This window comes from Metopolophium dirhodum, chromosome 1 (assembly GCF_019925205.1).
Source record: "Metopolophium dirhodum isolate CAU chromosome 1, ASM1992520v1, whole genome shotgun sequence".
Lineage (NCBI taxonomy): Eukaryota > Metazoa > Arthropoda > Insecta > Hemiptera > Aphididae > Metopolophium > Metopolophium dirhodum.
This window is the reverse complement of record NC_083560.1, coordinates 139,929,969-139,943,757: the sequence shown is the minus strand read 5'-3', so window position 1 is coordinate 139,943,757 and position 13,789 is coordinate 139,929,969. Positions and strand designations below refer to the sequence as shown.

At 31.1% G+C, this 13,789-nt stretch overlaps 2 protein-coding genes and 1 pseudogene across 2 annotated transcripts; 2 read left to right on the top strand and 1 right to left on the bottom strand.

The window, feature by feature from the left end:
* Positions 1–6,945: 6,945 nt before the first annotated feature.
* On the bottom strand, positions 6,946–7,917 carry LOC132937392 (uncharacterized). The gene is made up of 3 exons (XM_061004211.1): positions 7,808–7,917; positions 7,335–7,687; positions 6,946–7,187 (listed from the first exon to the last, which is right to left on the bottom strand). The coding sequence occupies exons 1-3, from the start codon at positions 7,831–7,833 to the stop codon at positions 7,048–7,050; spliced, it is 519 nt and encodes a 172-aa protein (XP_060860194.1). The 5' UTR covers positions 7,834–7,917; the 3' UTR covers positions 6,946–7,047.
* A 118-nt stretch (positions 7,918–8,035) lies between these two features.
* Positions 8,036–9,461, top strand: LOC132932815 (uncharacterized; annotated as a pseudogene).
* A 2,654-nt stretch (positions 9,462–12,115) lies between these two features.
* Positions 12,116–13,400, top strand: LOC132935208 (GATA zinc finger domain-containing protein 14-like). Its single transcript, XM_061001683.1, has one exon. It carries the CDS (start codon positions 12,129–12,131, stop codon positions 13,398–13,400), a length of 1,272 nt encoding a protein of 423 aa, XP_060857666.1. The 5' UTR covers positions 12,116–12,128.
* Positions 13,401–13,789: the final 389 nt, after the last annotated feature.

Sequence of the window (13,789 nt, the reverse complement as noted above, 5' to 3'; positions counted from 1 at the left end):
TATAAATTCTATGACAGTTCACTTCTAAACACTTATACTCAGCTATTTTATCAAAACAATGAAATAACTTTATATGCCTCAATAAATCTATGGGGCAATTAAAATTATTAGAACAAACAAAACAATCAGGCATGATAGTAGTTTAAAAAATATTTAATAAAAACTGAATAATTTTTAACAAAACTTTAACAAAATAAAATGTTTGTATCTTAATTTTTAAATAACATATAAATAATTAAATAGAATAGTGAAAATAAAACTTGGATATGAACTAACAGTTATTTAAATCGTTGATCATACTATTGACAGATTGAACATTTTTGTCATATTTAGTTTCAATATTATACATATATTTTTGAATGAAGTCCCATATTTGTTCACATTCAGGGGTATAATTCAAATGAAATGAAAAAAAAAAATTGAAGCAAATATCTACTGCTTTTAGCGCACTTTCGACCTTGTAAAAGTATTTGTTAATTACAACATAAAAAGAGATCACTTGCCCATCACCAGTTTCAACAAATGTCATGTATGGTTGCAATTTTTGTCCTATTTCATAGGCCCTATTTGATTTGGCATCATCAACTTCTTTTAACTGCTATACATTCTGTAAAAAACAAATTCATTTAATATTTTATGCATATATTATTTTTCATATAATTTTTATATATTTTTTTCTTACACTGATGTAGTATATAAATGACTGCTGTATTTCAAGTTTAGATGGTCTGAAATAACTTGTTTTTGAACTCCCAGTGTTTGTTCGTTTTGACACAGTAACTGGTTTAAATAACTGAACAAAAATTTTAAGAGCAGCAATAGTCACAACATTTCCTATAAACAATTTTTAAGTATAATATGTAATTAAATATTAGCATTGAAAATGCTATGATTTGTTTTAATTTTTATTAATTTAGTATAAACTTACCAAATTCAAAAGAGTTCTGGATTACATCAACTTGTTGGTCAACTTCCTTGATGTTACAAAACTTGGCAGTTTATTTTTGAATACTTCAAACTTATTGTACAATGCAAGGTTATTTCCTGGGTATATTTCTTCAAAATCCAATTCAATCTATAATTATGTAGGTACCTACTTAATTAATGTACAATATTATAATGTTAATAGGCCATTAGGTAGGTACCCTAAACGAACAATATTATTAAAATTATGAATACAATTATTTATATTTTATTCTAACCAAAGTGAACCCAAGTGAACTTTGAAGTGCAGGATAATCAGTTAGGTAAGAATTGTTTTCTACTCCGTTAACCAAAGAATTAAATCTTGTTTGAAATGTATTTTTCCATTTTGTATTCACTAGGTCCCATGGAGCAATATTATTCTTTAACCACAATATATCTTCTTCAAATAGCTTTAAGAATCAATATAAGAAAATAAAAACAAATATTCAGCAAGTTCAAATAGTAAGGAAATAAAATATGGTTTTTAACTTCAAAAAATTGTAAATAATTATTTCATTAAGTACCTAAATCTCAATCATACTAGTATGGATACCTTTATTGTTTATGGTTAACTGTTCTTGGCCTATTGTATTCAAATCATTTCTTATACCATCCGATTGCTTTGTGCTATTTCTGATTTCCCTTCGCATATTACAGTATTTATCCCATAATTTCCCACGAGCAGGAGTAAGTTTATTTGATAATTTTTTGTAGGCGGTATAATATGTTTCTTTAATTTCATTAGGGAAGAGGAATGCTATAGCTTGATATAACTTCTTTAATGTATCTGTCAATATTTTTTTTTCTGCATTGTTGCTAAAATAATGGTTAATTAGTAAATGACTTAATTTATTTCTCATGGAGCTATTAAGCTCATTATGACTTTCATAATTTTCTAAAATAATTGTTCCATCATGATATTTCATAAGAATATCTTTTAAGTCTTTTGCTTCGATTGCCTGATAACAAATAAAATATGTACCTATATTAAATTAAGAATTTTCTTATGACAGAAAGGTAAAATTCATACATTAGTATTATCCATAGTATTTGACTGGATTTGAGTTGTAACACTAGGAGTCACCATATTGTCTATTAATGATGAATTATGTCCAAAGTCCATATTATGAAGTATATTATTAGGAGTTGTATTTGCATTGATTACACTAACATGGTTATTGAAACTATTCGGTACAATTGGAAAATCATATATTTCAGTTGAACCAATGTTTAACATAGAATTTGTTAAGGCCTATTATTTAAAAAAAATGTTGATTATAAGTAGGTAAATAATTATAATTATTATAATATTCTCAAAGTTAAAGGAATTTTATAAGTGAGGTAATACTTGATCTGGATCTTGATCACTAAAAGTATTTTGTCCATTGTACAAATTTCTGCTAGTAGATTTTAATTCTTCAATTTTTTTAAAAATTTTAGAGCGTGATCCCATTTGAGGAACTAGTTCTTTGACCATAGATTCTGTCAAACTTTTGAAACTTTCTTCATCAATTAGTTGATCTATAATTCATTAAATATTTAAAATCAAATTTAACTTCTAGATCATTACCTAGGACACACGGTAAATACGTCATGAAGTTCTATCAATGGAATACTATAGCGTAGCCTATGAAAACTAAAAATGGAGAATCAGATCAAGCAATCAATAGATTAAATATCTACCTATTACCTACCCAAACACGTGTTTAATAAAAGGTTTTCGGATTTTTTACCTACCTAAAAAATATGATAATTTAAATGCTTACCAAATTAAGTATAAAACTCACCTTTAAATTCTTGAATAATTTGTTCCGGTATATGTAAATCCGTTAAAATATCAAAAACGAATTGATCCATTTGTAACAGTACAATAGTATAGTGACTAGTCAGTAGATACAATTTTAAAACTATCACAAATTAATAACACAACACCAAATCATCAAAACTTCAATATCATATAAAAATATGTCGAGTGAAAACTTAAAACGTTAAACGGCTGTGACTATAATAATTATCGTATAGTTACTACGTACTCGTATACTCGAAACACTCGAACAGTTAAGTCGGTAATACAGGCATACAGCACGGCCGATGTTGTCACAACTCACTTGGCGCAATAATTCGTATGTATGATAATATTGTATCGTGACGAAGTGGGGTAGTGGCAGAGAAATCGGGTATTCCGCTTTGGGTTTCGTGTGTTGTTCAATTATTATCGCAGGTTATATTTAAACTTATATTGTCATAATAGTCAAGAATAGAAAAATTGGTTGTTCCAACATTATCTTATGGTTGACTCGGCAAAAGGTTAAAGTTGTACGAACCAAACAATGACAACCATTTTATATGGTTGTTCGAACACTTTATTATGGTTAGATTTTTTGTCTTACCATACATTATTGTTGTGCTAACCATATTAAGCCAACAATTTACTTTTAGCACTCCTAACCAATATGTTATGGGCAGTGTAACAATGTATGATGTTAGGCCACCTAAAATATTTCCAACTATTTACTATAACAAAATTATTTTTTTCCGTGCAGGTGGCGTGATGTTGATCTAGCCGCCTGGACTTTGGAACGCCGTTTTCCTGCTGAAACGGCGGTTTACTACATCCCTTCCTTGTAAGAATGATATTCCGTATCATAAAGATGGCATGGCTGGGTACACAGAATATGCCGTGCTCCTGGGTATTAACGTTTCATGCTGGATTTCGTTTCTCGGCGAATGTCTGGAACTGAGGGTTGCCTGTTGGTTCTCGGTTATCTCGGGTTGCTCGTAAATCGGAAGTCGGACAACTCCTGTTTCTTGTCCGAGACTGCTTGCGTGCGTTTGTGGTGTAGGGCGTGTGGGCGCACCAAGGTAATTGTTCTATGCAACTTGCCATGAACAGGATAAGACTGACAATCGTTATTGCACTAATTACATATAGTAAATAGTCATGTTTGGTTTTACTGTTTTTGATTTCTTCTGTTCCGACGTCCCGTGATATTTTTTCTTTTATCTCCGATGTAGATTTTGCCACTATATTTAAGTCGAACATTTGATTTGTTCGTACGTGTTTGTTTTTTAAAATGTTATTGGTTAAACCAATGTATGCTTCCATGGATTCCCTCATTTTGGAATTTGGTATGAAATCGACGTATTCGTTGTCCGTTTCTATCTTGTGTGGAATCAATATGTCTCAAGTTGCGTATGCTCCACACGTTTCGTTAATTGACAAAATTCCTATTCCCTCTAAGAAGTGATTCTTGCTTCACTTGTCGTGATCGCATGTGATAAATATGGTTTCACCTGGAGTAGCGCAAATCCATTCATTCTTGAATTTTAACTTATGAAATAGATTTGTTTGTAACTGGACATGCATTATCTCGCAACTTTCCGGAACTTCCTTCGGATCTTGTAGTAGAAGTACCTCGCATACAGGGCGTACGCTTCTAGGATGTAAAGGATATATTTCAGGACACATGAGGAAATCATTGGCATGTTTACATTGACTTCTATCGATTTCGTCATAAGTGGAATACAATTCTTTTGACCTACTTATTGCTAAATACTTATGATTAGGTTTTACATATAAACAATTATTTTGGTCACAAACTGGTATTGGTATAAGCTGAAAAAGAGTTAATTCATGTTGATATACTAAAGGTACAGTTATAATAAATACAATTTTTTCGTCTGAATAATATATTGTAATGTCTGAGAGAGGCATCATCTCTTCTACGTTATTTACATTTAGTTCCATGGGTAGATCCGTCCCACTGGGTAACCCTATTTTAATGACCATGAATTGTTTTAGTAGTTCCGGTGCACTCATTCGACTGGGATGAACTAACCCTACCTTAGCTGCTTGTATGACGTCGAACAACATAGTGGTCTCAGATAAATATAATTGTAAGACGAGGTTCGTCTGAAAAAAATGATAAGCTAAATAGCTCTTTATGTTCAGTTCGTTTGTGTCATATTCGCTAGCTGATGAATAGCATCGCTTAAATCAATTAAAACAGCTGGCCCCTTCTCATGCTCGTCCTCGAGCTTGATAATCCTTAGTTGTTTTCCTACGTCGTTTACTTCAGAGGTATTTGTATCTATAAGTTTTTTTACATTAGCGTTTTGGTGTAGAACGCAGAATTTGTCGCATAACCTGAACAGAATCTGGGCTGCCTTTGCTATCATTTTAAACGAGAAACCCCTTTTTGTGATACGTGAGCGGCCTATTGTTTCATATATTATATTTCTTTTTTCCTCTGCGATAAATGCAACTGATTTAGTTAATGAATAAATAGTCTCACAATTGGTTTGGATGATATTCCGGTATTTTAGATAAATACACAATTTATACGTTGCCCCCATATATTCGTCTATTACATTTTTCCTTTCGTAAAAGTGTGAAATATCGTAAGAAGCTACTATGTTCCACTGTGTTGTTATTATTTTCATCGGACCTTGATTTTCAAAATACAGGCCGGCTTGCGTAGTTAACATTTCGTTGGTATATTTTTCAACGCCGTGAGCGGAACATACGCCCATTAGTACATACATTAGTCTGAAAAAATGTATGAATTATAGGATTTGTGTTGTTTTTTTTTTTTTTTTTTTAATATAAACTACATGATTACTTGTAATTTACTCTTATATAAACGGTTACCTCATTATGCTTTTGCCTACACGCGCGCATTTATCTATCAAATAAACATTTAGTCAATATCACGTCCGTGCACGGGTCATGCGCGTATGTTATCGGGTGATCCCGATTACATACTAATTTGTGCGTCTCAGTTAGATTCAATAAACGGCCGCTTTTGTCGGCATAGCCTATCTCTTCTTGGACTATAATTTGTTTTGTACTCATTATTTTTAATTGAAGATAGAAAACGCGATTGTTATATACATCGAAACTTGTTAGTTCTAACATAGTATATTTTCCTAAACCTAGTCTTGTCATGACTTCTTTATCCGTACTACCGTTCCAAAATACTACTATTTGTTCTTCCTTCCCCTTATCTAAATACTTTTTTATACTTTTTATCGTTAAAGTAATTTTTTCGAATTTATGCTGTCCTTCATTGTTTTTAAAATTGAAAATAATAGTTCTTCTTTCTTCTTAAAGATTCTACATACTTCACGGATAGCTCTAATTACGTCTGTTTCGCTCATTGGCTTGACCTGTTGAGTTTTCGTAAGAAGTAAGGGTTTCCCTTCAATCTTGATTGTCCTAAACCGGTCTAGACTGTTCGACATTGCTCCAGAAACAAGTACAATGCTTGTCCTATCGAGCATCGAGAATTCGAAATCCACGATGATGAACTTTTTATTTGTACTAAAACACCAAAAAAAAACTATACTCTAATAACGACTATTTTATGCTGTCGTATATTGCAGACAGTCGTCAAAATAATATTATTTAATATATATGTAATATAGGTGGGAATATTTTAAATTGTAAATTATTGACATAGGTCAGGCCAGCGAAGCAATAAAGTGCTGAGGCGACAATAATATTTTCTATATAACACCGTCGTACTCGCAGGCAGGGCCGTAGCAAGAACCAGTAGCGCCCCTGGCAGAAAACCAAATTTGCACCCCCCCCCCTCCACATTCAATTTTTTTTTCAATTTTGAATTCTCAAATCACCTAAATTTGGATTCCCACCAGAAAAAGTCACTGAAGTTAAAAATCAAATTATTATTTTGAATACTTGTTGTGTACATAGACACAAATTAAAATAAAATAAAAACACATCATTGTAAAATCAATATATTAATTGCTCCACTCAGAATCTAAAATAATAAACCTAACCTTTTGCTAGACGATATCATTATATAATAAAAATGTTCATACCAGCTGCTGAAGCACTACTGGCTGTTAAAGATGACTTAGATTTTAAGTCTGCTGGTGTGTAGGTTTTCCAATCTTTTTTCGTAGATATGGATTTATTGTTTACTTCTTCACTGTTATATGGTTCTATTACAAAAGAACAATATTTCAAAATAATGCAGACAAATTTATTATGATCTATATTTGGTATTCTTATGAATTATATACCAATTGTTAATTTTTTAACAGTTCTAGTGTTACCTAACATGTTTTAATGTATAATTTATTAAAAAAATGCATACCCCCTGAAGCTGCAGAAGTACTAGTGGCTATTAAAGGTGGTGTAGATTTTAAATATGCTGATATATGCGGTGTGCATACTGATTCACTTTCCTCTGGGTCTATTTATAAATAATAATATTACAATATAATGAATACCACAATAATTGTATACACATAATATTATTCAAATTTATGTTTAATTGTTAATCTTATGAGTTATTAACCAAAGGTAAATGTTTTAATAACACTAGTGTTATTTAACATACCTTCAAAATTGACAGTTATAATTTGTTCATCATTAAAACAGTCATTGTTTTCATTTTCCATCAGATTAGTTTCCCACGTATCATTAACATAGTCTGAATCAAAAACTGTAGGTTCACCTGTCATCTTAGTTTGTAACATTTCTCCTACTGTCGTAGCAGTTGATGATTCAGGAAACAATCTAGTTGGTCCACCTCCAGTGCCCCGACGGAATACCCTTTCATCGGCACAATGCTTTTTTACTACTTGCTTGACGTTGTTATATTTATTTTTCAAGATTAGTGCCGTACGGAGATTTTCAATGGACTGGCTATTATACTCATCTTGAATAATGATCCATGCTTCTTTTTTCATTCTTTTCAAAATTAAAATAAAATAAGGTAATAGCAGTTTGAATATTATGCAATAATTAGATTAGAATATTGAAAGATAAATTAACAAAGTAGTATTTTAATAAATAATTGTATCCTCTTACTTTGCATTTACGGTATCGGTTTTCATACATTCTATTACTGATTTGTGCTTCTTCACAAGCGATACTAAAAAATCAGTTTCAGATGCCTAAAAGTTAGCTGAACGTTTCAGTTTACTTGAAGTGTCCATTTTATATTCGTAATGTACGTTATAATATGAATATACATTTTAAATAATATAATATAATAATATAATATTATTATTTATTATTTCATATTACAATGATAACATGATTATGATTGGTGATAAGACAGTGTACCGCATGAATGAGTACCAACTGTAATGAAAAATAATGAAAATATGGTATAAAAACAAGAACACCATGTTTTGATCAGTGATTAACTAATCACACCTAGATCGCCAACCGTACAACACTCGGAGATTTAATCAAGGATTAACATTTGATCGCCGATTAGCTAATCAATGTTTAAACACAGACCGGTACAACTTTACTGGCCCTGAGTGACATCCAATCAATGATAGATAAGGAAACGGATAGGCAGAGTGGAAATGCAGAAGATACTAAATATTATATGTCTTATGCTTTGTTAGGATTGATTTTATTTATATTAATTTTAATATTAGTAATATATATAATGTATCGTTACACTAATGTGTTGAAAAGACCCCGTACTAGTAGGGCAATACAAATAAATGAACCTATTAGTAAAAGTAAATTTTATACACAACAAATGTATGAAACAATAAACAGAGATAACCCACATTCATACGAGTTACAAGGACCGGTAATGCAATGTAAGTCGTATGAAGATAACGAGATAATTGAAAACAAAATTATGCTAAGTAAAGAAATAGCAGGTACAAGTAAATTAAATACAGGTACTAAATTACCATCAATAATAAATAATTGAAATTATTGATTTGAACAAGTATAACAAGTTATAATGTAATTAGTAAATAATTAATTAATGTAATTAATATAAAAATGTTCATGTTATATATAGAAAAAATACTCACAAATTCGTAATCATAGATTTCGAATTCACCAACATCCACAAGACTAGTATGGTACTGATATCAGGTGCTATCTCAAATAGTCTGGACCGTTTTAAAATAAGAAAATTGGAAGTAAGACCGTTATATTTACCAAAAGACCAGGAAATAAGACCAATGAGAGACAAGGAAATATTAGTGGCCCGAACAGCCTTAGCACGAATCTTTAGGACAAAAACGGAGATGAGAGACATCTGTATAGATCAACTCAATCAAAGTTTGAAAGCACCAGTATATAGCCTAAATGTAACATAAAGAACTATATAATGCGAGACAACAAGATTAATATAATAGTAGCATGGGGCGGGAGTTCGGACAAAATCATACTAAAAAGGTTAGGATTAACAGAATTTCCATTATTAAATTTGCGTTGTTACGACAAACATTTAAATCAACAATTCTATTTACAACTAGAAAGAGTAGAACCTAAGGAACTAATTTTCGAAGTAGAAGTAGGGTATTATGATAAATCGGGAAGGATACTTAACCTTACCGAAGGTCATAATTTGATATGTAAAAAGAAACATAAAGTAACTCATGCCCACGATCCACACACAGATGTCATATACACAAAATGTATTATCGACTATGTGGTTAGGATATACAAATATGAAAATCTAATTAGTCATTTTCCTGGTTAGCAAAAGGAATTATTTTACAGTCTATAAGTATATTCAAAGTTTGATTGAAGCATGGTTACTCGACCTTTAGTAAAACGGTAACCATGTGACATAAAAATGGATATGTAACGAACCCCCTAATACGCATAATGTATTATTGTGCTCGTTTCGCCTTCGGCCACATTTGGCAACATAAAGATTAGATAAATATCAGCACGTAGAAATTCGGCTAAAATAAATCAAAGTCATATATCCAATTAGAAAGCCTATGGAAATATAACAAGAGGGCAATACGGTCTTTTGCATTTTAATAAGTCTTACAACCTCGCTTTAATCATAAATGTATGAATATAATATTTAGAATTTGCTTACGAACTATACATATATATATATATATATATAATGCACAGTATCTAAATATTGTCGGATAGCGTATACCATATATGGCAAAACATGATAACGAAATAAAACGGACACGACTCTCCGATTAACCAGGCGTGGGAATGTAAACAGCATCCTGTGAAATCCACGGAGTTATCGATAGACTAGGGGGGAAGTAGAAGAGCAGGAGGCCCTATAAAACCAGACCCGAAACGGCCTGTAGATTAGACGTGTAGCACCATAGTACAGGCGAGCACCTTCACGCACGGCAACATAATAAATTCTCAAATTGTACTTAGAACAATTTTCAATAAAAAACCTAAATAACTTACATCAGTCTTATTATTCAACTCTACCTGAAGAACTCCTCATCCATCAGTCTTGCTACCTGCAACTTTATGAGCTAGGCAGTTAACTCAACTCCTAGTCCATAACACTGGCGCAGTCGAGTACGGAACTTCCAAGGAATTGAGGCGAGTCGAGCAGTCAAAGCAGCAGAAATCAGCGGAGGAAGTGCAGCAGCGACGCAGAGCTCGATTCAAATCAACGACACGGAGGCAACTTTTCAAGTCACAGTCGAGGACCGATCACCCTTGACGACTCCGGGAAGCGACGAACAATTCAAGACAGGCAAGCAGACAAAATAAGGAAAAAATATGAACAGAGCAGTAGGTGCAGGAGTAATGTGAGTTAATAATAGTTATAAAAATAATTAGAATTGTAGCTTGGGTACACGTCTCACGTTGGTTTTTTGTTAAGAAGCCAGCGGTAAAAATTTTTTAGTTTAGATATTGGTGAAGGTGCGTATAATAAGAAATCTTATTATATATTAAAGGAAAAAAAAAAAAAAATATAAGTTGTTGAAAAAGAAATATATATAATTGTAGTAAAATAGACAGCGGTAGACTGATCTATGTTGAAATAAGTTGTTGTATTATTAAAGGGAAAAAATATAAGTGTTGAAAAAGAAATATATATATATAATTGTGGTAAAATAGACAGCGGTAGACTGATCTGTGTTGAAATAAATGGTTGAATTAAATAGGAATCAACAAATGAAATAGTAAGGGAATACTATAGTTAATTGAAAAAGTAATAGAGGAAATATAGAATTTGATAGAAAAAAATATTGGGAAAAATATATATATGAATGCACGCGTAGCAATTGAATAAATGATAAAAGTTGATGAATAATTAGAGAAAAAAAAAAAGGGATTATTGAAATAAAATTTTGAAGTGAATTAATTGATAGTCAATTGTTGAATAATTGAAGATTTTTGAGAAATATAGGTACCTATGGAATAATTAAATGATGTGTTGTGAATAATATAGAAGAATACTGAAGTTGAAATATTGAAATATAAAGAGTATATAAAGAGTTTTTGTTTTTGAAGTATAAAGAAGTTTTTTTTGAATAACTGAAATAAAGTTAATTTTGTGTCTAAAAGACAAGTGTATTGAATTGAAGTATTAATGTTGAAAAATTATAGACAAAGAGAATTAGATTGAAAGAAATCAATTGGGAAAAATATTACAAGTGGAAGTAATAGGAAGGCTAGCATAGAATAAGTGTAGTAATAGAATATAATAGTAATATTCGATAGTTAAATTGGTAAAAAAATAATAGAGTAATTAGATTTTAATTGTAAGAATTAATAAGAAATTAGGTAGTGGATATAAAATATTTATTAAATTGGAGTAGCTAACCAATGTTAATGGTATTTTAATATCCAAAGCTTGTTATATATCGTAGGGAGAGCGATAGAAATTACGCAACGACAGAGTTACGTAAAAATACGAGTGTTTTGTGTGTGTGAGTGTGTGTATACACTACACAATACGACGCGGTGTACGTAAATACAAGCGTACGGGTATGAAATATAGAATAAATAATGAGAATAAATGTCGAGTTAAATAAATTAAATATTCTTAAATGATATTAGTGATTATTGAATATATATGAATAAAGAATCAGGAAATTCAGATATTGAGAGTAGTTCTTCGGATGAATCGATAGAACAAGTTAAAAATAAAAAATTAGGAAAAGAAGTAGTAAGGAAAAATAGGATAATAAAAGAGGAATTTTTAATAGACACTACAGAAATAATAGAAGGAATAGACAACGTTACTAGAAAAAATTATTTTAGGACTTTAAGTCAAACAGAAGAGTTAGGTAAAGTACTTACCCCTCGGAAAAGTGTAAAACAAAAATTGTCGGGTAGATCAGGTTCTAGATCTGATCCTGGTGTAAAACACGTTCAATTACAGCAAATAACTAGGAAAAAAGTAGCGAACGTAAAACATAAGATGGATTTAGATAAAGCAGTTTCTATGATTCCGATTTGCACGGGTAAAAAGGACGTAGCAGAATTTATAAATACATGTGAGATAGCACTCAACGATATTGCAGAGATAGATAAACAACTATTGTTAAAAATTATAACTTCTAAGTTAGCGGGAAATGCTTTAGAGGTAACCAAGTATCGTACGTTAGATTCTTGGGAAGCAATAAAATCAATTTTACAAGGGGCATTTGAGCATAAAATTTCGGAAAGGGCTTTATCAATAGGTTTAAATACGGCACGTATGGCAGAAGGTGAAAGTGTAGCGAAATTCGCGAATAGAATCGAAGAATTATATTACAAATTATGTGCAGCTAGTACCGTAGGGTTGAACAAAGCTGAGGAAACTGTAGTGAAAAGCCAAACGAAAAAACAGGCTATGATTATATTTATGACGGGTTTACCAAATCACTTATATATAGTACTGAAAGCAAGAAGTCCTAAGTCTTTAGAGGAGTGTATACAAATGGCTCTTGACGAAGAAATCGAATATAATTCTAGGATGAGTATAGAAAATTTACAGAATAATGCGGAAAGTCAAAGTTTTAGTAAAAACGAAAATCAGGGTGTAAATGGGAATACAAAACAACAGAATAATAATGGTAAAATTAATACATTTTACCGCGGTAATAATGGTCATATGAATCAAAACGGTAGAAATAATAATTTTAATAATCGAAATGGTTATAATGACGGATATAATAAATTCAATAAAAATGTTAATCGCGGAGGATACAGTAATTTTAATAGTAATAATCGTAACGGATACAGTAATCGTACAGGATACAGTAATTCCAATAATCGCGGCGGATATAGTAACAATTATAGACAAAATTATAACGAAAATAATAATCAGCGGAATAATTTTGGTAATCAGAATAGAAGTAACACTGGATGTTACACGTGTGGGAAAACAAACCATATCGCAAGAGAGTGCTGGCAAACGAACGGTCGACCAGGCGGAAACGACCGAGCAAATACACATAACAACAGTCGTGATAATGGTGCGCGTAATTCTGGAGGTGGTAATAGTAGTAGAAACAATACGGGTGTTCAGAATTTGCATTGTAGTTATTGTAATAAAATAGGACATGAAATTTCGAATTGTTTTACAAAACAGAAAAACGAGAAAAATAATTCAAAAAATTCCAAAGGGCAAGTTCCAGTGGGCGTCAGGCTTGTCCAAGAGATAATGGAATCGCCACAAAACGATGTTTTCACATCACAACTAAATTAATAGAAAATCATATCACTTTAAAATCACCTAGTTTTAATAAAGAACAAATTAAATTATTAGTAGACACGGGGGCTGAATTAAATATCATTAAAATTAATGCACTAAAAGGGGATACAGAAATTAACGAAAAAGACAAGATTTATTTAAAGGGTATTAATGAAAAAATAGTCTCAACAATAGGTAAAGCGAAAATATATTTAATTATAAATAAAAAAGCATTCGAAACAGAATTTTATGTAGTTAACAAAACATTTCCAATAGAAGGTGAAGGAATATTAGGACACAAGTTTTTAATGGATAATCATGCGGTTATAGATATTGCTAACAATACGATAACAATTAATGAAAATAAAGTAGAAAACGAAAATAATGTATGTTTTATTTTAGAA

Coding starts and splice junctions, on each gene's coding strand:
- LOC132937392 (XM_061004211.1), bottom strand. CDS start 7,833: ATGAAAACCGATACCGTAAATGCAAA. Junction 7,688..7,807: donor ACCGATACCGTAAATGCAAA/GTAAGAGGATAC, acceptor AATTTTGAAAAG/AATGAAAAAAGAAGCATGGA. Junction 7,188..7,334: donor TATAACTGTCAATTTTGAAG/GTATGTTAAATA, acceptor ATTTATAAATAG/ACCCAGAGGAAAGTGAATCA.
- LOC132935208 (XM_061001683.1), top strand. CDS start 12,129: ATGGATTTAGATAAAGCAGTTTCTATGATTCCGATTTGCACGGGTAAA.